We start from the raw sequence: 25,842 nt of genomic DNA on the forward strand, positions 1-25,842 counted from the left end.
TCAAGTCTGGCTCCATCCCAGCTTCTGCTTGTCCTGGTGCCTGTAATCATCTTCCCCCTGTGATTCTGCTTTATTAACGAAACATAGCAATACACATGTCCAAGCATGAACCAGGCATGTGCATAGACCAAAAGCCACGCTGGGATAAACAAGGGATTGTTTTGTCCCTGGCAGGTATGAGATGAGCACCACCAACTTGATGCCACTCTACCTAGGTCAGGTACTAAATTTTTTTTTTTTTTTTTTGGGAAGTACTGGGGTTTGAACTCAGGGCCTCACATTTGCTAGGCAAGCACTCTACAGCTTGTGCCACACCTCTAGTCCATCTTGCTGTGGTTATTTTGGACGTGAGGGTCTCACAAACTACTTGCCTGGGCTGGCCTCGAACTTCGATCCTCCTGATCTTAGGCTCCAGAGTAGCTAGGATCACAGATGTGAACCACTGGCACCCGGCTTGTAAATATTAACGGCACCCGTTAATATTATATATTCACAAGTATTAGAGTTTGAATAATAAATTCTAGTCATTCCAGGATTAAGCTGTAAGGAAAGGTTGGTTTTAAGGAAGAGCAGCCCATTTTCTTTTGTGTGTGTGTGGCAGTACTGAGGTTTGAACCCAGGGCCTTGTGCTTGCTAGAAAAAGCGACTCATTTTGAGACTCAGAGAAAACAAAATTCTAGGTAAGGGAGAGAGTCCACCCTTCTTGTCAGGTGTGTGATACCCTAAAACGGCGCACTTCAGGCTGACATTACAGCCGCTGCAGCTCAGGTGAGCACTGCTTCCCATGGGTGAGAAGTCCTCAGTGGTAGCACAGACAGCCACTTTCCAAGGCTGGGCCAGAATGGCAGGTCAACTTACACCCCCGGGTAGTCTTAAGAGAGGAGTTTCTAGTTTATTTTAAAAGATCAGCAAACCTACTTGGAACATTAAGCTACAACTGAGTAGAAAGGATGAAAGAACAATTTGCATTCCTTCGTGGATCTCAGTATTTCATCTCTGCATTTGATCGCTTGTCTGTTTCCACCGGGCAGGTTGACCCCATGTTTCCACCCTGGGCCGATGATAGGCAGTCTCACTTAGAAAAGGAGCAGAAGGACGAGGAGCCAGGACTGGTGGCATTTACAAAGCTGGATGTGAGAGGGTCTTTGGTTTAGATAACCAGATGGTGCTGGGTATATAAAAAAGGAACTACTCAAGTAGAATGATGGTTCTTGCAAAACACCTCAAATTTTACTCATGTTACAAAAGTACTAAGTGGTATCACTATAGAAAAACACATAGCTTAGCTTATAGCTCATCCTTTAAAACTGGACTAGCCACTAAAGTCAGTACAACTCTTATCTTTACTGAGAAAAGTAAAGTCGAAAGTGCACAGTGTGAACTGACTTGTTTTTCTGTGGGTTTTCTGGTTGGTCATAGTCAATCACTGTACTAAACCAAAGCTGACAGGAGACCAGCAAGGCTGTCCTCTGCTCCCTCTTCACACTCAGCTACACCAGTGGAGCACCATCTTGGTGGAAGAGATTTTTGATAGGAAGAAACTGCAGGGTCCCTACCTACCCCAACAGGAAACCCAACAAACTGGCTTATACGGAAGCAAATGTGCACACACTCTATGTTATATGCTGTAACAACAGGATAGCTTCTAGTTTACTTCTAGCACACAGCCTATGCTTACCGGTGCCCAACAAAAGAGATACATCAATGTAGAAAGCATTTTTGCCTTCATAGCTCTAACAACTAAAAAGCACATAGCATATAATACTTTGATCTTTATGTGGGTAATCATGGAAGTTCCAAGATCATATCCACTAGGTTAGCCTGAGTTTTTATCTATAAAAATATTTTTTTGAAAATAATGCTTAAAAGAGATTTCTAGAAACAGTGGGATTACATCAGGTCCTGCAGAAGACAGTGTAACAAGGACTGCAATTTTACGACTAGGAGTCAATTTTCACATGTAGCTTTTAGGTAGAAGACTCTCTCAGTTGATGCCTACGGTCAACACAAACTGCGACCATAGGAGATTCAGGAACCTTAGGACAGCTGGCATGAGCAACCCCTAGGTAAATACTCCCACAAACCCCACTGATGCTCTGACCCAGGTAAGAAAGAGCTGTGAGCGTATGCACAGATTCATGCAAAGCCTGCTGGGATAAAGGGTTCGTGATGGTAGGCTCCTCCACACTGCTGATGCAGCAACATATTGGCTGGGGAAGGGACCGCAGGTGGGACAGCTGACATGGGCTTGCTCTGCAGCAGTCTGGTTCACAGCGTCTGAGAGGTGTCTACAGGGGAAGGGGGAGGAGCACTAGGGTGACTGAATACAAGAAGGTATTTGAGGAGAAACAGGTCCAGGAGGGTCAGGTCATGTTGTCTGTGACCCATCAATACTTAACATGAATGAGGGGCTGCAGAACAGCTGACCTTTCTGAGATGCACACTTCTGTCATCATAGATGAAATCTCTCAGCCTGTTGGGGTGGTGACATCCAGAATGACCCCATCTGTTGTGTGGGGCTGGGGCCTAGTGTCGCAGATTGTTCTGGGACGCTGGTGTAGAAGATGATTTGCATAAGGATGTCACCACCAAGCCACTGCTTAAGTCCAGTCCCCGGCCTTCCTTTTCCTACATGAGAAAAGAAACAACCTTAAGAGGCAAGTAACAGAAAGAGTCCTTCCTGGCTCAGGTCCCTGCACTTGCATTGGCGAGGCACTTAGGGTGACAGGGTGGGAATGTGGACTCCAGGGAGTCCACAGGAAGACAGTAGTGTGTTTTGCATCTAATCAATTCTGGCCTGGGCGTTCTTAAAAAAATGAACCTCTCTTCACTGGAAAACATTTTTCTTATAAAGCTCCTGTACTATAGGCTGGGCAGAGTGGCACATGCCTATGGTTCTAGCTACATGGGAGGCAGAGGTAAAAGGCTCCTAGTCCTAGGTTGGTCAGGTGAGACCCTATATGAATAAGAAATGAAAAACAAGAAGGACTGAGTGGCTCAGGGGCAGAGCTCTTGTGTAGCACACATGAGACTGTGGGTTCAATCCCTAGTACTGAAAAAAACAAAAAAAGCCTGGGTTCTAACGTAGGTGAGAGAATGAGACCTGTTCTTGCTTTTAGTCCTTCTGTCTACTTAGGGACCCTAAGGTGGTACCTGGGCGTGTTTTACCAAAACATGAAAATGTCCCAGCCACTATGAAGCAGCAGCTCCTCCACTCATCTCTTGCTAGCTGCCAGACTACTGGGCACTTTTAAGGGGAGTGAATGATGGGGTGGCTGGCAATGGAGGTGGTTGTGTTCAGTAGTTTACTTGGAAATTTCTAAGGTAAACTCGCAGTTAAAACTTACTGCTCTGTAGTCCAGAAACATTTCTTTAAAAGCCAGGAAATCCGTAAATGTAAGCAGCATGTCGAATATGTCGCCAGCCACTTCATCTTTATGGTGCCTGCAAAGGAAAGGGTGGTGGCTTCATACATGAACAATGAGGCAGACTGTCTCTTCAAGATGTTGTGAAAGGTGTGGAGGGTCACCCACCCAGGACCCAACCAAGTATTCTCATTGGAAGTCTGGGGAAGTGGAGAGGGAGGAAGGTGAGAAAGAGATGAAGTTAAGCTTGACTCACTGCAAAGTTGTTGTAAAAGCGGCCATGTTGAATCCAGGGATCCGCTCCAGCAGCTGTTCTTCAATATACTTTTCTACCAGAGAAATCTGCAACAGTGGAGAGGATCTTGGTTGGACCCCTCTTCAGGGAAACAAGACTTCTTTTCAGAAAGCCTGCCCCCACTTGGCAGGCATCTCCTGAGATCCTATGCTGAGTACCAGGAGCCCAAAGGGGAACAAAACCCAAGCCCCTATCCTGGGCCTGCCTGGTTCACACAGGGGCATTTGTGGGTAGTCATGATGTACCAGATGACTGCTCTAACCCAGGTGGGAATGGCCTATGCTCCAACCCCTTTAGTGCAGGAGGTAAGGAAGGAAGAAAGTGGGGGTTCTTCCTCCTGAGGAGATGGGGTCTGTGCCTTTCCTGCTGAGCCAAGTTCTGCCATGCTTTTGTATTTAGAAAATAAAGTCCTGGAGGCTCAAACCTACTCACAGCTAGACAGGATCCCAGGAGGCCTCCGGGTCCGTCGAAAGACCCAAGGGTGAGAGTTGAGGCTCCTGGGTTCTAGTGAGTGACCTTGCTCTCAGTTTTCATTTTACTGGACTGGATGATGTACAAGAAATACAGTGTGTGGAAAAAAAAAAAAATCCCAGCACTCCAGAGGCTGAGTCAGGAGGACGGCATGTTCCGGGCTAGCCTGGGGTATGTAGCAAGACCCTGTCTCAAGAAAACCAAGGGCTGGGGATGCAGCTCAGTGGTAGACAGCTTGCCTACCTAGCATGCTCCAGGCCCTGGGTTCCATCCCCAGCACTGCAAAATAATAAAGTCGAAAAGGAAGTACAAGGTTCGGTGAACTACCATATCGCAAGCAAAGGCAGGGTTATGGTAAAGCCAAGTTGTAAGTGAGAAGCTGCTCCTCAAGTATTGCCTGAAAGCCTTTTGGAAAACAGCTCTAAGAGCTGGCAGGAGAAAACGAACTAACCAGACTGCAATCAGCATCCCTGGCAGCGTATTGCTGGTGTGTTTTAAAAGATGAGCAAGTTTCAAACATCTTTTGATTCTAAACTCAAGTTTTTAAAGAAACTCTAATCTCCTGGTAGGAGAAACAGAAATCTACTTACATATTCATTGAAAATGGGTGTGTAGGTGAGTTTGTTCTCTTCTGTGTCTTCAAACTCCTGGTAGTACTTGTCCATGAAATTTCTCTGTAATAACTGGAACTCGTCATCTGAAGCCCGAAAGGAAATGTGTTGTTTTTAGTGGAGACCAGAGGCCATCTGGTTGATGAGAAGGCAGTACAGCTGCTTTCCAAGCCAATCTGGGGGGTGGGGGAAGCTGCTGCTTTGAGTAGGGCTAACTGGGACACTGACATTCAAGTAGACCAGTCTTTTTAAAATTGTGCTAAGAGCTACATAAAGTTCACCATTTTGCCACTTTAACCATTTTTAAGTGACAGTTTGGTGGCTTCAAGATGTTCACACTGCTATGCAACTGCATCTACCTGGGAAGGCTTGTCTGCAAAGGAATGAATGGCTCTCTCCTCTCCTTACAAAAGTTTATTGTGCAAACAAAACATCAGTTCCCAAACTGGGAGACTTCAAATGGCAAGAAGCCTCCTCTATCCTGTTTGAATTTTAGCAGCAGTGATGAAAACAATATAGTAGTTAAAAAGTGTGGGGCCTGACAGAGGCCCAGGTTCAAATCCTACCTTGGTCACATACTAGCTTTGTGACCTTGGACAATTAATTTTTGTAACATCATCTGTTAACATGAATGATGACATTATCATATAGGATTGCTAGATGGAATTCAGATGAGAATTCACATAAAGAGATTAGTTCATAGCAAACAATGTTAAGGAATTTTAATAACTGAATAGAATATGATTTCTAAAAAAGGACCCAGACTCTGAGGTGAGTACCCTGGGCTTATAAGAAAGCCTCATTTTTCCACAGGTCCACATGATAGCTGAATGGTAAAACACTTATACTTAGGACTAAAGGTTCAAAACTCGACCAGAGATTTTTATACTACGTTGGATCAAGCTATACAGTCAACACCACCAAATAGTGCTTTTTCCTAATTTTCAGGAAATTTAAAAGGCAAATAGACAAGCTGAGCACTGGTAGCTCATGCCTGTAATCCAAGCTACTCCAGAGGCAGAGATCAGGAGGATCACAGTTCAAAGCCAGCCCAGGCAAATTGTTCTCGAGACCCCCATCTTGAAAATGCTAGAGTGGCTCAAGTGGTATAGCGCCTCCTAGCAATCATGAAGCTCTGAGTTCAAACCCCAGTACCACCAAAAAGACAATAGACAAGATTTTCTCAAATGTAAGTTTTTCCTTCCTCCATATTTGTTTTAAAACTTGGGGCCTGTTATAGCTTATCTGAGTCTTAGCAGGACTTATGAATGCCAAACTGAATCTAGAAATGGGAACTCAAAACTCAGGAAAACAGGCCAGGTGCCAGTGGCTCATGCCTGCAATCCTAGCTACTCAGGGAAGAGATCAGAAGGATAGTGGTTCAAAGCCAGCCTGGGGAAATAGTTCACAAGACCCTATATTGAAAAACCACATCACAAAAAGGGCTGGCTTTCTATTTTACAGAAGATTTTCTGGGTTGGAAGAGCGGCTCAAGTGGAAGAGCATATAAGGCCCTGAGTTCAAACTCCAGTACAGAAAAAAAGAAATCCCGTAGGAAAACAGATCAAGCTGAAGTTTGACAGGCTTGTTTTCTTCATGAACAAGTGTGCAAACAATTATGGGTTTTATGTTCTGTTTTCTGACAGAAAAATGTTAAAACTCAAAAGTATCTAAAAATAAAATTACTCTTACTTTAACAAATGACAAATAAAGTAGGTCATTATTCCTGAAGCTTTGCCAAGAGCAGAGTACCTTTTGGTGCCCTATGTGCTCCGTTACCTGAATATGTCCCTCTAGATCCCTGCATCTATAGTGACAGCTGTTTTAAGGAGTGCTGGGCTGTCTGCTTCTAAGACAAATCTCAGTGTGGCTCATTTAATATTATATTGTGCTATATCAAAATTTACATGTACTTTGATTTTTTTTAAATTGACTCTTTTGAATTAGCATACATTAGTAATATGAGGAGATTTCATATTATTCATGTATGTAATAATTCCATACATGCATGTACTTTGAACATGCTCACCTTGGTTGTTATACTTCCATTCCCTCTCTCCTCCCTGGCAAAAGTGAACCCTTAAAATTGATTTCAATGTCCTTACAAGCAAGGATCTAAGAACTAGAGAGAGTGCAGGTCGTGTTGTGACACAGAAGCTTACCCATGATAATGTCCTCTAAACATCCAACCACAGCATCAAATTCTGCATCAGAGGCGGAGGAGCTGAAAAATATTCCAGGATTAGGAGTTGATTTAGATAATTATTTAAAAAACATTATGTACATTTCCCAACAAGTGGCAAAATGAACTTCCCCTTGCTCAGCTTCAACTAAGTGCCCGGCATGGTGCCTCATGCCTATAATCCCAACTACTGGGGAAGCAGAGATTAGGAAGATAGTAGTTCTCGGCCACCCCAATTGAGACCCCCCCCAACTCAACAAACATGCTGCGTGTGTTTGTGTATTTCTTCAATCCCAGCTATACCAGAGTTCTAGGTAGGTGGATCTTGGTCTGAGGCCAGTCTGGCAAAAACTCGAAAGCATACCTGAAGAAAAAAAACTAAAGCAAATGTGGCAAGAGCACCCGCCTGGCAAGCGTGAGGCCCTGAGTTCAAACCCCAGAACCGCTAAGGAAAACGTAACACAACCCTGAAACCACACAGCAATTTCAAACAGAAGAAAACCCGCTAGGCGCACCCGTGACCTGCAAGTTGAATGCACTACCTTCCATGGAACCCAGTATGACAAGGAACCACAGGACAAATACGGGGGGCCGAGGCGGCTGGGGCCAGCTGGGCCACCTCGCGGGCCCGACTCACCGCATCCTGTCTGCTAGTCGGCGTGGCCCTGTGGGGCCCGGGTGGCTGCGGTGCGGGGCCCTGTGACCTGCGCGCGGCCACGTCTCGCTCATCACTGAGGGTCAGGCGGGAGGATTGTGATGGAGGCGCAGGTAAGCGGTGACACCGCCCCGCACTCCAGTCCCCCGGGGCCGGGACCTGACGGCGCAGCGGCCGCCGCAGAACCGGAACGGAGCCCCGCCCGCCCCGCCTCGCCCGGCGCCCCGACCTCCCGAGGAACCGGGCCCCGGGGCGTCACTCACAAGGACAGGGCAAAGCTCTCTTCCTCCAGGGCGTCCATCGCTGCGGCGCCGCATGCACCTGTGCTGGCGAGCGGGTCGCCGCCGCCTCCTACCGCGTCCACCGCTCGGCTCCCATCGAGGGCACGGCGGCCGGCGGTCCGCAGGAGGCCCCGCCGCCCAGGCCGCGGCCCGCTCACTGCCCCGCCGGGTCAGCGCCTACGCGCGAGCACAGGCCTCAGTCCCCGGCGGCGACCCCGCGCCCACCGGGCCTCCCCGCGAGACTAGGCCGCTCGACGCGCCGCCGCCGCCTTGGCCACCCGTCCGAACGTCGGTTACCGACCGCCGCGCCTCGCGCCCCGCCTCCCGTCACCATGGCCACCGCAGCCTTTCCCGCCCCGTGGGCTCCTGATGGCCAATCACAGACGCGCGTTACCCGCTGTCGGGGGCGGGGCAAAATGGAGAGAGGAAGTCCGGGAAAGGCAATGCAGTGGAGAGATGCCAGGTTTCTGGAAACGCATACCAAGGACCTGGGGTATTTTCACGGGTTTTGTAGACACCAAATCTCATTACGTCCTCATTTTATGGATGAAGGAATCGAAGTCAGGAGACTTAATTTCCTCACTTGCAACTGGGGATGATTGCACCATGTAGGTTGCTTTTGTGAAGATCAAGTTCAGTAGTTGAAAGCATGTTTTATTTTGTTTTTAGTGAAACCAGGGTTTAAACTCATGGCTTCGATCTTGCAAAGCAGGTCTCTCTACCGCTTGAGCCACTCATCCAGTCCGAAAGCATGTTTTAAGAGCGCCAAACCCAGAAATCTGATTTGTAAGAAAGTTACTTACCCCTCGTGGAAAGATGTAAAGGCCCCACTGCGTGAAGTGGAAGTCTTGTAATTTGCATCATACTCTTCACATCTTAATTAGGTAGTAAATGGCTTCTTGATTAATTATGCAAAAGTTGACAGAACCACTTTGAACCAGGCAATCAGAACCTGGATCACTTTGCTCCAGAAAAAAATCCCCTTCGTAACTGTCAAATTTTGAAAAAATATTTCCTGGAGACTAAGCATTATGTCTCTGCTTTCATGATACCTTTTTGGCCAAATGTCTAGTATTTGACCAGAGGAGCTTAAAATATGAACCCAAGGTCAGATGGCCAATCTGAATTAGATAGCAGAAGCCTTTGGACGGCCATAAAATCAGTATTTGTAGGCTCTGGAAGTAAAAGATGGTTCCAAAGACACAGTTGTATTGGATGAGACCAGTCCTCAGAGTACTCTGTTAACCCCAGGTGGAAGACTGACCTTTAAAAAAGGTCTGCTGAATTACCACAGTTTTGTTCTGTCAAGTACTGGTCAGACAGCTCACAGAAAACTCAACAAAGGTCTTCATTACCTCTCTCTCTACATACCACTCTTATTTCTGGACTAAAGAACTTAATCTGCTGTTCCTAAATCAAGGGATCAGAGTGGAGGAGAAATGAAACCCAATTTCACCTGTTATGGTTATTTATTGCTGTTAAAAACCACTCAAAAACCTAGTAGCCTAAAACAATAGTTTCTCCAGAATCTACAGTTTGGGCAGATCTTGGCAGGAGCAACTAGTCTCTGTTCCACTTAGTGTCAGTGGAGCTATAAGAGCTTCTTCCAAGGAGCCCACTCATGTGGCTGGCAAATCAGTGTTGGCTCCTGGCTAGGGACTCAGTTGAGGATGTTGGTGGACTGGGGATTCCGAGTTCCTCTCCAGGTAGGTCTTCCTGAGGATGCTGGCATTTTCTCACATCATGGCAATTGGGTAAAAAAGTATTTCACACAGGAGGTGGAAATTGCCAGTTTGGTGTTGGGAATTGGCACAGTATCATATCTACCGTATGATCAAGCAGACATAGAGCCCACCCAGAGTTAAGGGAAAGGGACATAAACCTCATTAAAGGTGTTTTTTGTTGTTGCTTTGTGTTGCTGGGGATTGATCCAGAGCCTCATGCTTGTTAGGTAAGCGCTTTACCACTTAGCTACACCCCTAGCCCTATAAATCTGATTTCTTTGAGGCAGGGTATTGCTATCTCACAGGTTGGCCCCAAACCCAAGATTCTCCTGCCTTCATCTCTTGAGTGCTGAGATTATAAATGTACACAACTATGCTGGGCTTCAAACCACATTCCTTTTTTGTGCCCCTCCTTGTTTTATTTTAAAACTTTTTTTTTCAGTACTGGGGTTTAAACTCAAGGCCTACACTGTAAGCCACTCCACCAGCCCTTTCTGTGATGAGTTTTTCCAGATAGGGTATCAAGGACTATGTGCCTGGGCTGGCTTTGAACTGCAATCCTCCTGATCTCTTCCTCCTGAGTAGTTAAGATTATAAGCTTGAGCCACTGGAGCCCAACAGTTAAAACTCATTTCTTGCTTGGAAGAATACCAAAGAATTTGTGGCCATCTTTTAATCCATTTTATCACCCCTGGCTCTAGGAACAAACAGAGATAAAGATAATAGGTGCCCACTTAACTCAGAATCTGCCAGACTCAGTGCTAAACATTTACAAATAGTTTCCTTTCAAATATTTGAAATGCAATGAGGAAAAAACCAAAGCCAAAGTCCCTGTAAAGAGCATATTACCTCCACTTTACAGATTGGGAAATCAAGGCCTACTGGGATGTGGTTCCAGTTCACTCCAAGGAAACTGTATTAACCACCATGGTATACAGCCTTTGATCTTTAGTCATTAAACGTAGTGTTAGAGATCAGAACATGAGTTTTTTCTGAACATAGAATGGTGGCCTTTTTCCACTCAAATTTAAAATTGAGTGAACATATTAAATGTTTTTCCACTGATAATTGTTTTCAATCTTTTGTGGGTTAGAATTAAGAATATTTCTGAGTGAGTCGGGTACTGGTTGTTCACACGTGTAATCCTAGAATCATGTTTTTTTTTTCCCAGTTCAGGCATAAAAAGTTTGTGAGAAAAAAAGCTGTGTGTGGTAGTATATGTGGGCAAAAAGTAAGACCCTATCTCAAGAATAACCAGAGCAAAAAGGACTGGAGGTGTGGCTTAAGTAGTAAGTAGAGTGCCTGCCTAGGAAGTGCGAAGCTCTGGGTTCAAACCCCAGGAACGTTAAAAAAAAAAAAAAAATTTCTAAGTGAACTAATAGCAAAAGATGAACAGTGGGCAGTCTTGGGAAAAGCTTACCTTAGGCAGTTGTTTTCATGGGTACACAATAAAGACAGTTGAAATCCATGCAAAAGTCATTTTCGCCTGTCCAAATTTTGTTTCTGTGATAGAATCATTGTTTCCTGGCACTCTGCAAATGGTACCACGGGTTTTTCCTGCTTTATATCATTTAAAAAAGGTGGCAATTCACTTTTTTTTTTTTTTGGGCTTAAACCCTCTATGAATTGCTGGGGAAATGCCGTAACAGTATTTTGCTTTCCCCCTTGTTAACAATATGTTGGAAGTAAAAGCCTACCTTTTAATTTTAAAATGGTTACATTTGGTGCAGACTATGGATCTATTGCTTACTCTTTGGCATGATTTGCCAATCCCTACCTTTTTCTCTTCTATGTGGAGTAAATGTCTTTCCATTTGAGGCAGTTTCAAGATTACAACTTTGCTTCCATCGTGAATGGTTTAATTAGCTTAATACTGAAGTCTTTTTGTTTTATGGTCTTGAAGTTAAATTGAAAAGTAGACCATCTTAGGACCAAAGTTCAAGCATAGATTTCTAGAAAGCTGACAGGCTCCTGCATTCTTTTGGCTTTTGATAGACTATCAATTAATTCTATTTTTCTGTCACTTCACAGTTTACAGACCACATTAGCCTCCCAGTTGGAGTACTTCAGTTTCCTTCCTGGCCTCACTATTTCCATTTTCTGCTTTTCCATAACCCTAAGCCACCTTTCCATCCATTCTAATTGAAGGTAGAGTCAGCTTTTAAAATTATTTATCAAAGCACTTCCCTGACTTCACTTCTTTGCTTTCTACTGCATTAGGATAAACTACAAAATCCTTAACATGGCTTTCACAAACCTCCAACACTGGTGCATACCACTCTCCTCACTTGTTTCCTGCCTCACCAGAGACAGGGCCTTTTTGTCAGATCCCAAAGCTCTTTTTCCCTTAGTCAAGGCCTTTGCCTGTAATGCTGTGCTCATCTAGCTATCCAGTCCTTGTAAAGCTTGTCCTCAGTTTTTCTGCCTGGATATGTCCTATGTCCTACTTCTCCCTCAGGTTTCTTCTCATAGCCTCCCCTACCCCAGACAAACTCCTACAGCCGATCTGCCTCATTTTCTCTAGAACCATATTCTTTTCCTATTCTTAGGACCATATGCTTTTCATTCAGGGCACTAACAATGTATCACAGTAAACAAACACTTTTCTTTTCCCATTACCACTCCCCAAACACTTCTTGTATACAACATAGGGAGAGCGCCCATCACATATTAGGTGCCCAATGATGATTTGCTGGATGATTTTTTTTCTTTTGTAGTGCTGGGGATTGAACACAGGGCCTTGAGCAAGTGCACTACCCCCAAACTATATCCGTAGCCCTTTACTTCTTAATTCTTCCGTGATTCCTACTCTGAATAGTAGGTACTTAGCAGTAGGCACCAATGAAAGCTGTGAAATCTTATTTAAAAAAGGCAACAGATGTTTTATTCTTCAATGCAAATTACTGTATTCACCACAAGCTAAAGAGAACATATATATATGTATATATATTTATATATATATATATTTGGATTTATGGAAGACTAGAGACATGGAAAAAATCCAGCACCCCAACAAGTACAGCCAGGAAGGAAACCAGCTCTGTAATAGGACAGGTTTTTAATGAACTACAAACAAGAAAGGGTAGGAAAGGAAGAAAAAAATGTGCATTGAGTTTAAGACACTGTAAAACTCAGAAGACATATACTATTCAAGTATAAACTCAGTGAGGACTTGGCATAGATTGAAAGGCAGCTGCTGAGGTACACCATTATAAAATAAGGTTTATGAATTTACAATTCTACCTTCCAATTTTCTGGGAGAAAAAACTGAACTCTTGAAGGTCTTCACCAGACCCTGAGAGGGATAAACACTTTTGATGAAGACATAGTCAACAATCCATGATTGAATTTACTATTCAAAAACATGTATTTATTTAAAACAACAGGAATACGTGTTCTCAGACTGACCTCTAGAGTTTTTAGACTATTAGTTCAAGAGTTTCAAAGTATATTACTTCCAAAAACAATACTGATTAAAAATTTTTTTTAAACAAAAAACAAAAAACCTGATTTGATGGTACCTTAAAAATACCCTAAATACCAAATTTTCTCCAGTCTAACATTACAATTGATTTAAGAATTCCTCTTGCATTGGTAAAACATTTTTTTCCTCACAAAATGTAGGTACTGAAACTGGATAGAAACACCATGAATGTGAAAATACCACCAATTTTCTGCAGTTAAAAAAACCTAGAATGTTCTTTGGAATCACTGAAATATAAAAATGTGGGTTTTTTCTACAGTCTGTGCACCTTCTTTCAGGTCCTCCATGCTGCTTGCGGTGGTGACCTGTGTGGTCTACTTTACAGATTCAAGTCTTGGAGTGCAATATCTATGCTTATCACACTGGTGTCTGTCTGATCAGTGATGCTTAACCCAGAAATGCTGTCATTTATGTCTCCAAAATGACTTCTCCCCAAAATAAAAAACTTTATAGACTATGACACAAAGCATCCTGTGCTAAACAATCACACGAACCCAACATGGAGAATCCGGGGTGGTTTCCGCACTCAGTAGGGCTCTGTCGCCTACTGTTTTCATGGAAGTACCACAGGCCTGGCTGCTCGCATTCAGCTTTCCTTGGCCTTAAAAGGAATTCAGGGCTGGCAAGTTGGATTAGATTCTAAGAGAATTTTGTCTTTGACAAACTACCATCTGTAGCATAAAATCTGGCCATGGCTCTAAGTTTCAATGTGCATACAACTGATTAGAGATGGGTTTTTTTCTTTTTCTTTTCGACATTGGCTGGAATTGAGTAGAAATAAGTCCATGATGCCTCTTCACATGTGTCATGAAATATGAGAAATCTGTCTGACTCTAGACACTATTTCTTTACGACACAATGGGCAGGTCTCCAGTTGCAAGGCACAATCCATGCACAGGTCACTGAGGAGAAAGACATAAATGCTAGTCAAGTTAATGCTTCAAAAACTATCTACCAATCAAATATAAAGTGTTAACAAGTTCGTTAGTTGGTCATAGTTAGCTATAATTACACATGGCTTAGAAATAAAATTAAGCAAATACAAAAATAAAAATCTCATTTCTGATCCTCAGTCTTTCTCCTCTGAGGAATAAGTTAAAGTTTATGTGCATTCTTCTGCAAAGTCTGTATGTATACAGCATATACATGCAGATGTTACTCAAAGATAAAGATACAATGCTGTTCTTCTTCCAATATCATTTACCAAGTAGTTCATCTTTCACTGCAGATTTGACGCAATGCCTTTTTTTTTTTTTTTTTTTTTTGGTGGTATTGGGGCTTGCACTCAGGGCCTACACTTTGAACCACTCCACCACCACTGTTTTGAGATAGGGTCTCGTGAACTATTTGCCTGGGCTGGCTTTGAACCACAATCCTTTTGATCTCTGCCTCCTGAGTAGTTAGGATTATAGGCATGAGCCACCAGCACTTAGCCAATGCAATGACTTTATCATATGCTAAATTTTCATTTTTAATTATTTCTATCTCTGGGTTGCTATTTTGTTTCATTTTCTTGTCATATACCAAATTAATAACACTTATTTTAATATACGTTCAGATATATATGTATATAGAAGACAGGATTGTCTTCTCTGTAACTTTTATTCCAAATTTTCTTTCTTTTTTTTTTTTTTGGAGATACTGGGGCTTGAACTCAGGGCCTCATGTTACTAGGTAGGCACTTTTACCACTTGAGCTATTCTACCAGCTCCTAAACTTTTAAATTAGCAGGTCTAGTTCCAGAAAAAAAAATTATGTTGCCCTTTCTATATGGATCAAATTAAAGTTTACAGAGACTATTACTTTACTACACTGAGAGAGCTTCCTATCCAAGAACAGGTTCATTTATTCAAGTATTCTATTACATTCCTTGGAAGTCTAAAAGTTTCTTCCCTGACTTCCTTTTTTCCTTACTCCCTCCCTCTCTCCCTAGTCAAGTTAATGCTTCAAAACGTCAAACTCTTTTGAGATGGGGTTTCACTATGTTATCCAGATCCTGGGTTTGATCCCAGGTTTTTATCTTTTTTTGTGTTTGTGTTTTTATCAGATTTTGAGTAATTAACACAAAGGCTCTGTAAAAAATAACATTGTGGAGTTCCTATTTTTTTTTCTCTGTGGTCATTTAGAGAGAATTAGACTATCTTTTTCCTAAAAACTAAAGAATTTACCTGTGAAACATCTGGGTGAGGTACTCTGGGAGGGAAGACAAAGATGGCTTTGATAACTACCTTAATTCTTCTATAGTAATAGGAATGCTTAGATTTTTAATCTATTCTGTCAGTTCTTGTCATTCATTTCATTCAGACTTTCTTTCTTTACTGCAACCCTTTAAAAATTGTTCTTGTTGTTCAAAGGTGAACTAATTTAATTTCCTTTTCTGATTCTGTTTTGGATATATCTATTATAGAAACTATGATCATAATAAGTTTTTACACATTAGCCCTTATTTTGTATAAAATCATAGAGAAGGGCTAGAAGGCTCAAAGATTAATGACCATATGTTTGGGATCTTTTTTTGGTGGTACTGGGGTTTGAACTCAGGGCCTCAAGTTTGCTAGGCAGGAGTTCTACCACTTGAGCCACTCCACTAGCCCTGTTTGGGATCTTAACATTTTTACAGAAACAAAGATCAAAAAGGGCATCAAGATATTCAACCTATAATTCCAACACTTGGGAGGCTGAGGCAGGAAGATCTTGAGTTCAAGGCCAGCCTGAGCTGTAGTAAGATCCTGTCTCAAAAACAAAAGCAAGATATTCAAGCTTTAAACTCTGACTCTGTCTTTAAGGCCCCAGTGATTAAAACCTGCAAAGGTGATCATCTGCAAAATTCTCGGCTGCAGAAGAGAAACTGGTACAGCTAAGTGTGAAAGGAAATACAATGCATTTCCCTTAACAGCCAATTAGAAAGCAACTCATTTCATAAATGTATAGAGGCAGAATCAGAAGTCTAGTCTGAGTCATTCCTGGAGATAACAAACTGGAGTCCATACTACTTGGTAAATGAATTCTTCATCTGGCCCACTTTGGATATAATAAACACTGATGAACAGCTACAGAACTGGTAACACTCTAAAAGCAATTCCAGGAAAAAGATGAAATATCCCTTAATGTAATGTACAAAAAGATGAAACAACCAAAGATATACTCTTACCTGTGTCCACATGGCTTCAACTGCGTGTCTGCTACCTCATCACAACAAAGGGAGCAGCAGTTCTCTCGGATACTGACTTGCTTCAACAGAGCAAGACGCCTGTGCCTGAGTAGACAAAGCGGTTTGAAATTCATTTCCCAACAGGTAAAGGGTGTCTGTTAGCAGTAATGCATATGGAATGCTTTGAAAATGCTCTGTACACAGGAGATTACTAGGTACCCCTTAAGCTTTATTCAGTTAAGTTTTCATGCACAGTATCTCATTTCAATCTTAATAGTAGTGAAGGAGACATGGCTATTCTCATTTTACAGACAAAGAAATTATAGTTGCTGGAAGTGATTTACATAAGGTTGTACATAGTAAACAGTCAGAAATCAAATTTATATCTAAGTCCAGTGCTCTTTTTCTCTTTTAAGTTACACATCTCTTGAGAATTTGATGGAAAGCATAGAACCTTTCCCAGGAAAGACACATATAAAGTTTTATAGAATTTCAAGGGGTTATGACAGCCCACTGCATGTTCCCTGAAAGTCCAGACACCTCAAGGTTGAATTTTTTTCATTACACTTAGCATGGGATGGGAAAGCAGACAGGAGAACTGCTCTGTGGTTCACTTATGGGCTTACTATGTGCCACGCACTGGCCCAAGCCCTAGTGGCTCAGCAGTGAACAGAGGACTCTTAAAAAAAGTACCCCTGCCTTTAGAGAGCTTATTCTCCAGTGACAGGAGACAGAAATAAGATAAACAATGTTAGATTCTGATGAATACAATCAAGAAAAATGGGAAGGACAAGGAGTGTGTGTGTATGAAAGGTATGGAGTTGTAATTTTAAGTACGGCAGTGGTCAAGGAAGGTCTCACTAAGGTGATGTTAGTGAAAACATGAAGGGACTGAGGAAGTGAGCCTTGTGGATGTCTGGAGAGACCATTATAGGTAGCAGCCACAGGGAAACTGGAATGATAATGGAGTATTGACAGAGATGAGAGAAGATCCTAGGGGAAACTGGTGGCCAGGAGTGGATGACTGTTTTATTTGAGGGCATATGGTGCTTCACTGTACTATTCTTTTGCATGTATTTGAAGTTTTCTATAATAAAAAGATTAAGAAAAAAAACAATACTGTAAGTATTGTTTATACTTAGAGTATAAACAATACGAAAAATGTATAAAATTCCAGGTAGTAGTAACATGGCTATGATCTCCTACCCCTAAAGCCAAAAAAGGAATGATATTCATTGAGTAAAAAATGCATTATTGACTATAAGTTTCTGGAACCCAGGCTGAAATCATCAGTGATACAGAAAATAGTCTTGGGAGATTCACACTTAATGCCTAAGTGCAACTGGAATGTTAAAAGGAACAAGGTGGCAGAGGTTCAAGGCCACTCAGTAGGCTTCAACACTTTCTTTTTCTTGATGTCTCTGTCAGAGGCAACAAAGCCTAGATACAGCATAGGATTGACTGAGCTGGTAATTCTGATGTTCTAATTCCAGACAGGACAAACTTTGGGTGCCAAATTTATATATACTGTCACAAAGACAGTACATATAATCTGGTTATAAAAGGAGACTTTCCAATAATTGGTACTCATTATCATCTGGGTTTTGGAAAGTTTTAACCCTGCAGGAGCAGTTAACTAAATGCTGAAGCAGTTTTGATTAAGGCCACCCTCTGGGGAACTCTTAGATGGATCAGTTGTACCTGTCAGGTCATTTGTGAGCCTCACTCAGGGAAAAGGCAAGCTATATGAAAAAGGAATGGGGTGTGACAGATAAGAGAGAAAGGTGTCACCTCAGACTTTCATCAGAAGGAATTAAATGTTCAGAATTTCTGTCAGGCACCAAGACAAATTGAATGGCAATTCTATGAACAGACCTCAGATCTCTGAGTTGGGATGTAAATAGGCTTTAAGTTCTTGTGATATTCCCAAGGCTCTCTTGCTATAGACAGTGTTGCTGTAACTGTGATGTGTTCTAGTTCACCTGGAAACTGTTACGCCATAAGACACAGAGTCCAAGGTGAAGCACAGTCCAGAGGACTGCTTATAGACTCATGTTCTGTTCCAAAACAGGAGCCAGGACTCTTACTATGTTGTGGGTATCTTCAGGGGCATTATGGTCCAGCAATAGCTATGTCCTGACCAGTATGGTCCCCTTAACTGCTAAAGGACTCTCTTAATGATATGTGGCATTAGTAGCAGGAATAATCTGCCTCACACAGGCCCAGGCAGCTGCTCTGTTAAAAAATGATAAAACTTTGGTTCACATTGTGTAACAAACTTCAACTTGTAGTAATTACCAGGAAGCAGCTGGAGCCTTTCCCCAGCTGAAGGAACAGACTACATTCATCTTGTAAGGAAGACAAGCGGGCATTTATCCAGGGAGCCAATTAATGCCAATCACAATTTTGTCAAAGAAAGGTAGTGAAATTTTATCTGAGATGGCATTCCCTGTCCTAATGGTTATGTTAGCATCTTTTCCATGAAGCTAAAACCCGAATGAACTTGGTTTCAATAAATCAAATTTGTTAACAGATGCATTTAATTTCCTAACACTTAGGATTTGTACATTGACATTCAAGTTTAGTTAGTGTGCAGTTTTTTTGGTGTGTGATTTTTATACCAACACTATTTGGCTTATAAGAAGAATATGGACATGTTTCTTCTTTCTTTCTGGGTTCTATAACACTTTAAATAATAAACAAGACTGTATATGTACAAATTTGGTAGAGATTCCCTCATGGAACCACATAAGTCTAGTGCATTTGGGAAACTTAGCTCTTAGTTAAAAAGAAAAATAATTTCATGCTAATAATTGGGTTTTATGTATCTTTTCTGGGATCTGTTTCAGTAATTTATATTTCCCAGAAAGTCAGCTTTTTCAGTGAGGTTTATCAAATTACTTGCTAAAAGTTTTAAAAAGGTCTCTCAGAAATTAGTTTAATCTCCAGACTGCAGAGATGCATGTGCAGTCTGGAGATAGACTGGGAAGGATCCTTACCTTGGCAAAATGATTTTTTCTTCAGCTGTTAGGAAGGCATAGTCATTAAAAGTGCTAAATTTCGTAGATGGTGGATATTTGAATGGTTTTGCTCCAAAATTGAACTCGCATTGTTGATATGACATGAAACTAGCTGCAGCAAAAAATCCAGATCTACAAATAAAAATGAGTGCAGAGGTCAATAAAATTTGTAAAAACAAAGTGAAGTTAATACATACCATGGCTTTTAGAAAGTTATGAGCCAGTCATACACTGGCCCTGTGTACTAAGCTAGACAGGTCTATGAACCAGAGAATATTGGGCCTTTATCTTTCTGTATCAAACGCTGGGATAGTTTTAGGTTGGATTAAATGGATCCCCAACTAAAGCACTTGAAATAAATCACTTTTCCACCATAATTGCCTACATCAATGAATAAAGTCTGTGTCCCATCCCCCCTCCCCATCCCAGGGAAAAGTACATCCATGCATCTACTTAAATTTGAGAAGAGCTACTTACACAGTAGATGAAAAGACTTGCTTCTCAGGAGGCAGCTGGTTGCCATTTAAAAAAAAGATCATTTGCTTTTCATTCAAGTCTAACAGAAACCCAACTGTGTCTCCTAGCAGATAAAGCAAAACACTGTTAGGATAGTGCTGTGTACTATCAAGATTCTGTAAGTGCTCTAGTGGCTCTGTATTAAGTTTATATTTTTAGCCATAAATTCAACATGTTCATCTTTGTTTCTTCTGCAACTAACCTGATTTCTACATACCAATTTTTTTCATGTATCGTTAAGAAAACAATGCTGCCAATTAAACTATAACAAGCTATCAGTTATAGCCTAATCTCAATTTTAAGGATGTTAAAATGTGGGATTTAAACTATAACAAGCTATCAGTTATAGCCTAATCTCAATTTTAAGGATGTTAAAATGTGGGAAAAATGTGTATGCTGGGATCAGTGAAATATGGTAAGGCAAATACGGTTTTTATTTGCCTCACTGGTGAGATTTAAAATTTCCCAGATAACAACTACCCAAAAACATGTTAAAGAAAAAAAATTCAGCCAGGTGCTTGTGGTTCACACCTGTAATCCTAGCTACTCATGAGGCATATATCAGAAGGATCACAATTTGAAATCAGCCCAGGCAAACAGTTTGCAAGACCCTATCTCAAAAATACCCAACAAAAAGGGCTGGCTAGTGGCAGAGTGGCTCAAGTGGTAGAGTGCCTGAAAAAAAAAAAAAAAGAAGAAAAAACCTCGAGACCCTCTTTTTCAACCAATAGCTGGGTGTGGTGGTATACACTGTCAACCCAGTAGAGAAGTGTAAAATAGGAGGATCATGCAGCTGGCCTGGGCAAAAAGTGAGACCCTACTAGGGACGGAGAGATCAAGAGGATCCTAGTTCAAAGCCAGCCCCAGAGAAAATAGTTTGAGAGACACTATCTCAAAAAAAAAAAAAAATCCATCACAAAAAACGGCTGGTGGAGTGGCTCAAAGTGTAGGCCCTAACTTCAAACCCCAATATAGGAAAAAAAAGAGAAAGTATAAGGGATTTTAAGGGATGTTAAAGTTTATTTGCATTGTTCTTTTCTATATTTATTATAACACATACATTCAGAAATATTTTTAAAATTCTTATTAAAATGACAGTTTTTGGAAACAGTGCCTTTATATTATTCTCTGAAATGAGTAAGTTTCATGTTCCTTCAAGAATGTGAAAGCATTAAAATGAGTGTTCCTGCTGTCTTTTCTGACTTTTTTTCCCCTTTTCCATTTTATCAGTTTAGTAAGTGGAGCTACCTCCTCACAGGAGTGGTCAAATTCCTGCTCTGTTAGCATGCTTAAAATTTCAATTTACATCTACAATGTTGGTTAGGTTAGGAAAATGAGAGGGGATGCATGGAGAAGGAGCTGGGCTAAACGTCTTATCTAGCTCCAATGCTGAGAATAAAATTCCTTCCAGGTTCCACCCCTTACCACATGACTGACTTCCTCAGAGCATGACCACTGACTAGTACGTCTTCTATAGTCATCCTGTCTCTGAAAATATCCTCACTTGAGTGGCATTACAATTCCTATGTCCTTGATAGCTCCATAGCTGCTTTGATTCAAAACAGACTCTTTTTAATCTTAAGAGTAGCATTTCCCCTCAATTTAAGAATTTTATATTCTGAAATGTCTTTGCTATAAGAAGGGCTCTACCTGAGGTGAGTTTATTAGGGAATATAATTAAACATCTATGAAGACATTTTCCATGAAGACATTTTCAGGCCTACCATAGTAACTGTCTCAAAATACCCAGGTAATAAATTCATAGAGGAGAAAAATAAATACCTTCTTTCCAGCATGGGTGTGCGTGAGGCTTACTTCTGGCATTGTACCAAATCAGCTGCCGGCAGCCATCATACGCACAGGAGTATTCATCATCCCCAATGCCATAACCTTCCTAAAAAGAGACAAGGCCCAGAAAATTAGCAAGGCTCTGCCTGTTCTGAGCTGAGAAGAGAGTGTGTCATAATGGTTAAACTAGTGGCTACAATTCTAAGATTTTTGGATTCAGGGAGAGCCAGGGTTCTCAGAAGATACCAAAATTATCACTAGAGGGCTAGGTTCCAAGTTAATAGATAATGGCGTCATCAAGTTCCCCCCTTCACTCCAGGTACTTTCTCTGGTTTAGTTGTCACTGGCCACCAAGAGTCTAATGACATTATACTACATTGTAAGAGGAAACAAAGGCTCAGAGAAGACAATCAACTTGACCTATAGGCATGTTACAAGAGAATCAGAGCCAGATTTGGACTTAGTCTTCTGACTTCAACATCACCATCCTTTCCACTTCACTGTGGCCAAACAACTTTACTTCATGTAGTAGATTCAAAATACTCAAATTCTTAGACTTTATGAGAAAGGATAAAGTGGATAATCAGCTAAAAGCTATTCTGAAAGTAGCTCAATCAAGAGTGTCATCAGGTTCTTGATGACAATTCTTCTTTAATACTTATTGCCTTTCAATTATTTCCCAGAATTATTAACATACAAGTGTGAAAGGGAGTTTAAGAAATTATTTGCAGTGCTTAACAAAAATAAAAAAACCCAGAAGAAATACACAAATCAAACAACTGCTAGCTTTAAGGATCAATGGTAAAAAGTGTTAGTGGAGAAAGGGATTGAAAATTTGGGCCACAGCCAGGCACCAGTGGCTCATGCCTGTAGCCTGTCATCATAGCTACTCAGGAGGCAGAGATCAGAAGGATCAAGGTTTGAAGCCAGCCCAGGCAAAGAGTTTGCAAGACCCTATTTCAAAAAAAAAAAGAAAAATCACAAAAGAGGGCTGGTGGGGTGGCACAAGTGGTAGAACATCCGCCTAGCAAGTATGAGGCCCTGAGTTCAAACCCCAGTACGGGTGTGTGTGTGCACGCGTGCAGATTGGAAAAAAAGTTCTGACAACTGAACTATGATACACTGAATTCCAAAGAATGTTCTCAAGGTGATGCTTCTGAATTAGTTGTTTATAGACGCTATGCAGACTATTCAAAAGTTAAATGAACTTGCATCTAATTGCCTTTAGGCAGAGAAGAAATTCAGCAATCTGCTACAAAGAACAACTTGCTATCCCTTTCAAGGGCTGAACAAGTCTGTAAGCAAAAAACTTTAAAACTGCTAAACCCCCAGTGGTAGTGAGGCAGGCTAGAAGTAGGGAAAGTTCAGGACTCATATGTAGGCTGCCCAGGGACAGCCCAGACCACCCTCACCTGGTCTGGGGACTGCCCATGCCCCTCCCCACTCATCAATCATTGGATGGAAATCACCTGGTTCCTCCCTTCCCATAGATTAGAGTAAGTTTTAAAAGCACCTGGAGAAGAGAAGCATGCTCTCTCTGTTAGCAGATTCCACCTGTGCCCACCAACTCTGACATGGGGACAGGCAAAAGGCACAGAAGGTATGGGGCAATTTGTGGATTTACAGAATGGGTCAGGTCCCGAGAAGAAACTTCAGCCCCCAGGGGAAGGGTTTCTGTCCCCAACACCTTCCTGAGCTGAATAGACTTGGTGGGGGAGAAGTGATGGCACTGAAAGTGAGCCAACGCCCCGCCCCATGCTCCTCTTTGTATTTTCCTTTCCCTAAATTTTAATAAACCCCATTTACACCCGTGTGTCCTGCTGGATTCTTTCATGCCAGAGTGCAAGAACCAAGATCTTCTGGAAATACCTTTTGCCGTTAACAGTAGAGCTGTACTCAGCAAGTATGAGGCCCTGGGTTAAATCCCCAATACCAAAAACCAAACCAAACCAAAATGAACAAATTAAAAAAAAAAAAAAAAAACACTAAAATTTTAGGTGTTGGGACATACGCAAAGGCAAACAATTCTATTTTCACTTTCTAATGTTTGAGAGGAAGTCTTTCACACAACACTTGAAAGAAATTCATAGAAGATTCTTAGCCACCAAAGGTGGCCTAACCATTACCCTGCAATGTCCTTTACAGCTGGATGGTTCCATAACAGAGTGGCATTGTGGGACCCTGATTATATCACAGATCAAACTCGTACAGAACTAAGAAGTGGGTGCCTTTGTCTAACAGAGATGAACTTTAAAAATTCCTTTGAGCTTATGTCTCAGAGAGCAAACTATACACTATACCTTCAAAAACATTCCCGGTAGTATTAACCTTGGTTCCCACTGAATACCCTATTTTCTGGTTATGTACATTTTAGCAATGGAAACATTACTAAAACAAACAAAAAAGTTTATCTATAGCTTGTCATTCATAGAATATTTTGAATTCCTTCCTCACATGGTGGGCACTGTTCTTTTTTTTAGCTATGCAACATCCTTGCAGCTTCCTATTATGGGAAGTATAAGGAAGATAGTGGTTGCTTCCTGCTCTGCAAATGGAGGAAGACACACCTAGGCTCAGCCAACTAGATGCTTCCATCATACAGGGATGGATGATTAAGACTGATTTGTGGCATCAGTATCAGCTGTGTTGTGGCTAAGCTGTCCTAAAATACTGGCTGTACTTCCTATCTCTTAGTCCTGACACTGCCTTAGAATCTGCCTATCTCCCAAACCCCTACCAGCTCCAGACAGGCTTCTAAGTCATTCCTTTTCTGTTGAGAAAGGCAGAGCCACCTTCTCCATGGGAGGATGCTTCCACAAGGTAAGGAGCACAGGCCATCCTGCCCAGGCTTTGAAATCTTTTCTAGCAGCTGGAGGCTAGGTAGCATGAGGCAAATTTCTTAATTTCTCAGAATCTTATTTTCCTTATTTTTCTTTATTGTGTATGCCAATAATAACAGTAATAATAGTAGTAGTAATAATTTCTTTCAGTATTGGGGATTGAACTCAGGGCCCCCTGCATGCTAGTCAAGCATTCTATCACTTGAACCAAGCCCCCAGATTTATTTTTTTTCAATTTAACTGATACCTAAAATATAAAAATGACAGACATTCCTGGAGTACCATGTAATGTTTTAGTACATGTATGCATGGAGTAGTGTTTAAATCAGGTTTAACATATCAATCTCTTCAATGTTTATCATTTTTCTTTTCTTTTTTGGAAGTACTGGGTTTGAACTCAAAGTCTTGTGCTTGCTAGGCAAGTGTTCTATCTCTTGAGCCATACTGACAGCCCAAACATTTATCATTTTTTTATGGTGAAAAATTCCAAAATCATTTCTTATAGTTGTTTGAAATATACGGTACATTATTACCTCCCTATTTTTAAATGAGAGAGTAATAGCCTCCCAAACTCTCAAAAAGATTACAGGTATGTTAAAGATCTATCACAGGATAGAGGATCATGAAAAGGTGAAAGATATTTTAGATAAGTCAAAATGAGGCAGGATAGAGCAGGGAAAATAAGGCATGGGAAACAGGAGCCAGCAATTCAGAGATAGACACTGTGTTAGTGACTAGCTTGATTAAAAGCATAGACGCTGCTTTCTTTATTTCACACTCCCTTGCTAAGCTGCAACTTACAATTAAAAAAAAAGAAGCAAGCTGGCACTGGCTACTCAGGAGGCAGCCAGAGATCAGGAGGATCATGATATCCTATCTCAAAAATACCTATCACAAAAAAAGGGCTGGTGGAGTGGCTCAAGTTGTAGGCCCTGAGTTCAAACCCCAGTGTGTGTGTTGGGGGCAGGAGGGTTGGATGGGAATTAGTTCTCTCCCCTCTGATTTACCAGATTGCCCAAATGATTACTACACTCTGGGAACTGAGTAATAATATCTTAAAGACACAAATCCTGGGGGAAAATCATTTAATATAATGACACCTTTGATTATAGAAATGTTTGAAAAGAAGAAAAAAATTATCTTAAAGAAGGTTCCCCCAATCTTGAAAGGAACAGCTGATGAAACCCATCCTTTGTTTAAAGGCTGCTCAAGGAGAACAGACATTACATCACAACAACCCAAATTTAGTAAACTGATAAGACTTGATATTTCTGGGCCCAAGTGATAATGTCAAAACAATGTAACAACAAGAATGACTGAATATACCAGGTGTCCAGAATAAATGGGAACATTTATCATAAGGAAAAGTTAAGCCAAATCCCCAATCCAGTATTTTTTTTTTTTTTTAACCATAAATACTCCTGATGTTAGAGCTCTCAGTGCCTCTTATCAGGTGTGC

At 41.4% G+C, this 25,842-nt stretch overlaps 2 protein-coding genes and 1 non-coding gene across 6 annotated transcripts in view; all 3 read right to left on the reverse strand.

Moving 5' to 3' along the window:
* Positions 1 to 91: 91 nt before the first annotated feature.
* On the reverse strand, positions 92 to 225 carry LOC141417752 (small nucleolar RNA SNORA48). Its single transcript, XR_012442387.1, has one exon. It is a non-coding gene; the product is annotated as a small nucleolar RNA SNORA48 (small nucleolar RNA).
* Positions 226 to 867: 642 nt separating this feature from the next.
* Arl2bp (ARF like GTPase 2 binding protein) lies at positions 868 to 8,159 on the reverse strand. 2 transcript variants are annotated; one of them, XM_074055955.1, is made up of 7 exons: positions 7,843 to 8,159; positions 7,562 to 7,655; positions 6,905 to 6,966; positions 4,722 to 4,828; positions 3,622 to 3,707; positions 3,348 to 3,444; positions 868 to 2,628 (listed from the first exon to the last, which is right to left on the reverse strand). In XM_074055955.1, exons 2-7 carry the CDS (start codon positions 7,651 to 7,653, stop codon positions 2,527 to 2,529), a joined length of 546 nt encoding a protein of 181 aa, XP_073912056.1. In that variant the 5' UTR covers positions 7,654 to 7,655; positions 7,843 to 8,159; the 3' UTR covers positions 868 to 2,526. The 2 variants fall into 2 exon arrangements, with proteins under 2 accessions (XP_073912056.1, XP_020020219.1); XM_020164630.2 differs by lacking the exon at positions 7,562 to 7,655 and having other exon boundaries at positions 7,843 to 8,158.
* Positions 8,160 to 12,623: 4,464 nt separating this feature from the next.
* Positions 12,624 to 25,842, reverse strand: part of Rspry1 (ring finger and SPRY domain containing 1) — a 42,470-nt gene continuing 29,251 nt past the window's right edge. For all 3 annotated transcript variants that reach the window (XM_074055951.1, XM_020164629.2, XM_074055950.1), the window contains 5 exons: positions 21,538 to 21,649; positions 19,717 to 19,819; positions 19,219 to 19,371; positions 16,220 to 16,324; positions 12,624 to 13,970 (listed from right to left, as the gene is read on the reverse strand). In XM_074055951.1, the coding sequence (XP_073912052.1) occupies positions 13,874 to 13,970; positions 16,220 to 16,324; positions 19,219 to 19,371; positions 19,717 to 19,819; positions 21,538 to 21,649 (570 nt within the window). In that variant the 3' untranslated portion in view covers positions 12,624 to 13,873. The remainder of the gene's footprint in view (positions 13,971 to 16,219; positions 16,325 to 19,218; positions 19,372 to 19,716; positions 19,820 to 21,537; positions 21,650 to 25,842) is intronic.

Source organism: Castor canadensis, chromosome 15, assembly GCF_047511655.1.
Source record: "Castor canadensis chromosome 15, mCasCan1.hap1v2, whole genome shotgun sequence".
Taxonomy (NCBI): domain Eukaryota; kingdom Metazoa; phylum Chordata; class Mammalia; order Rodentia; family Castoridae; genus Castor; species Castor canadensis.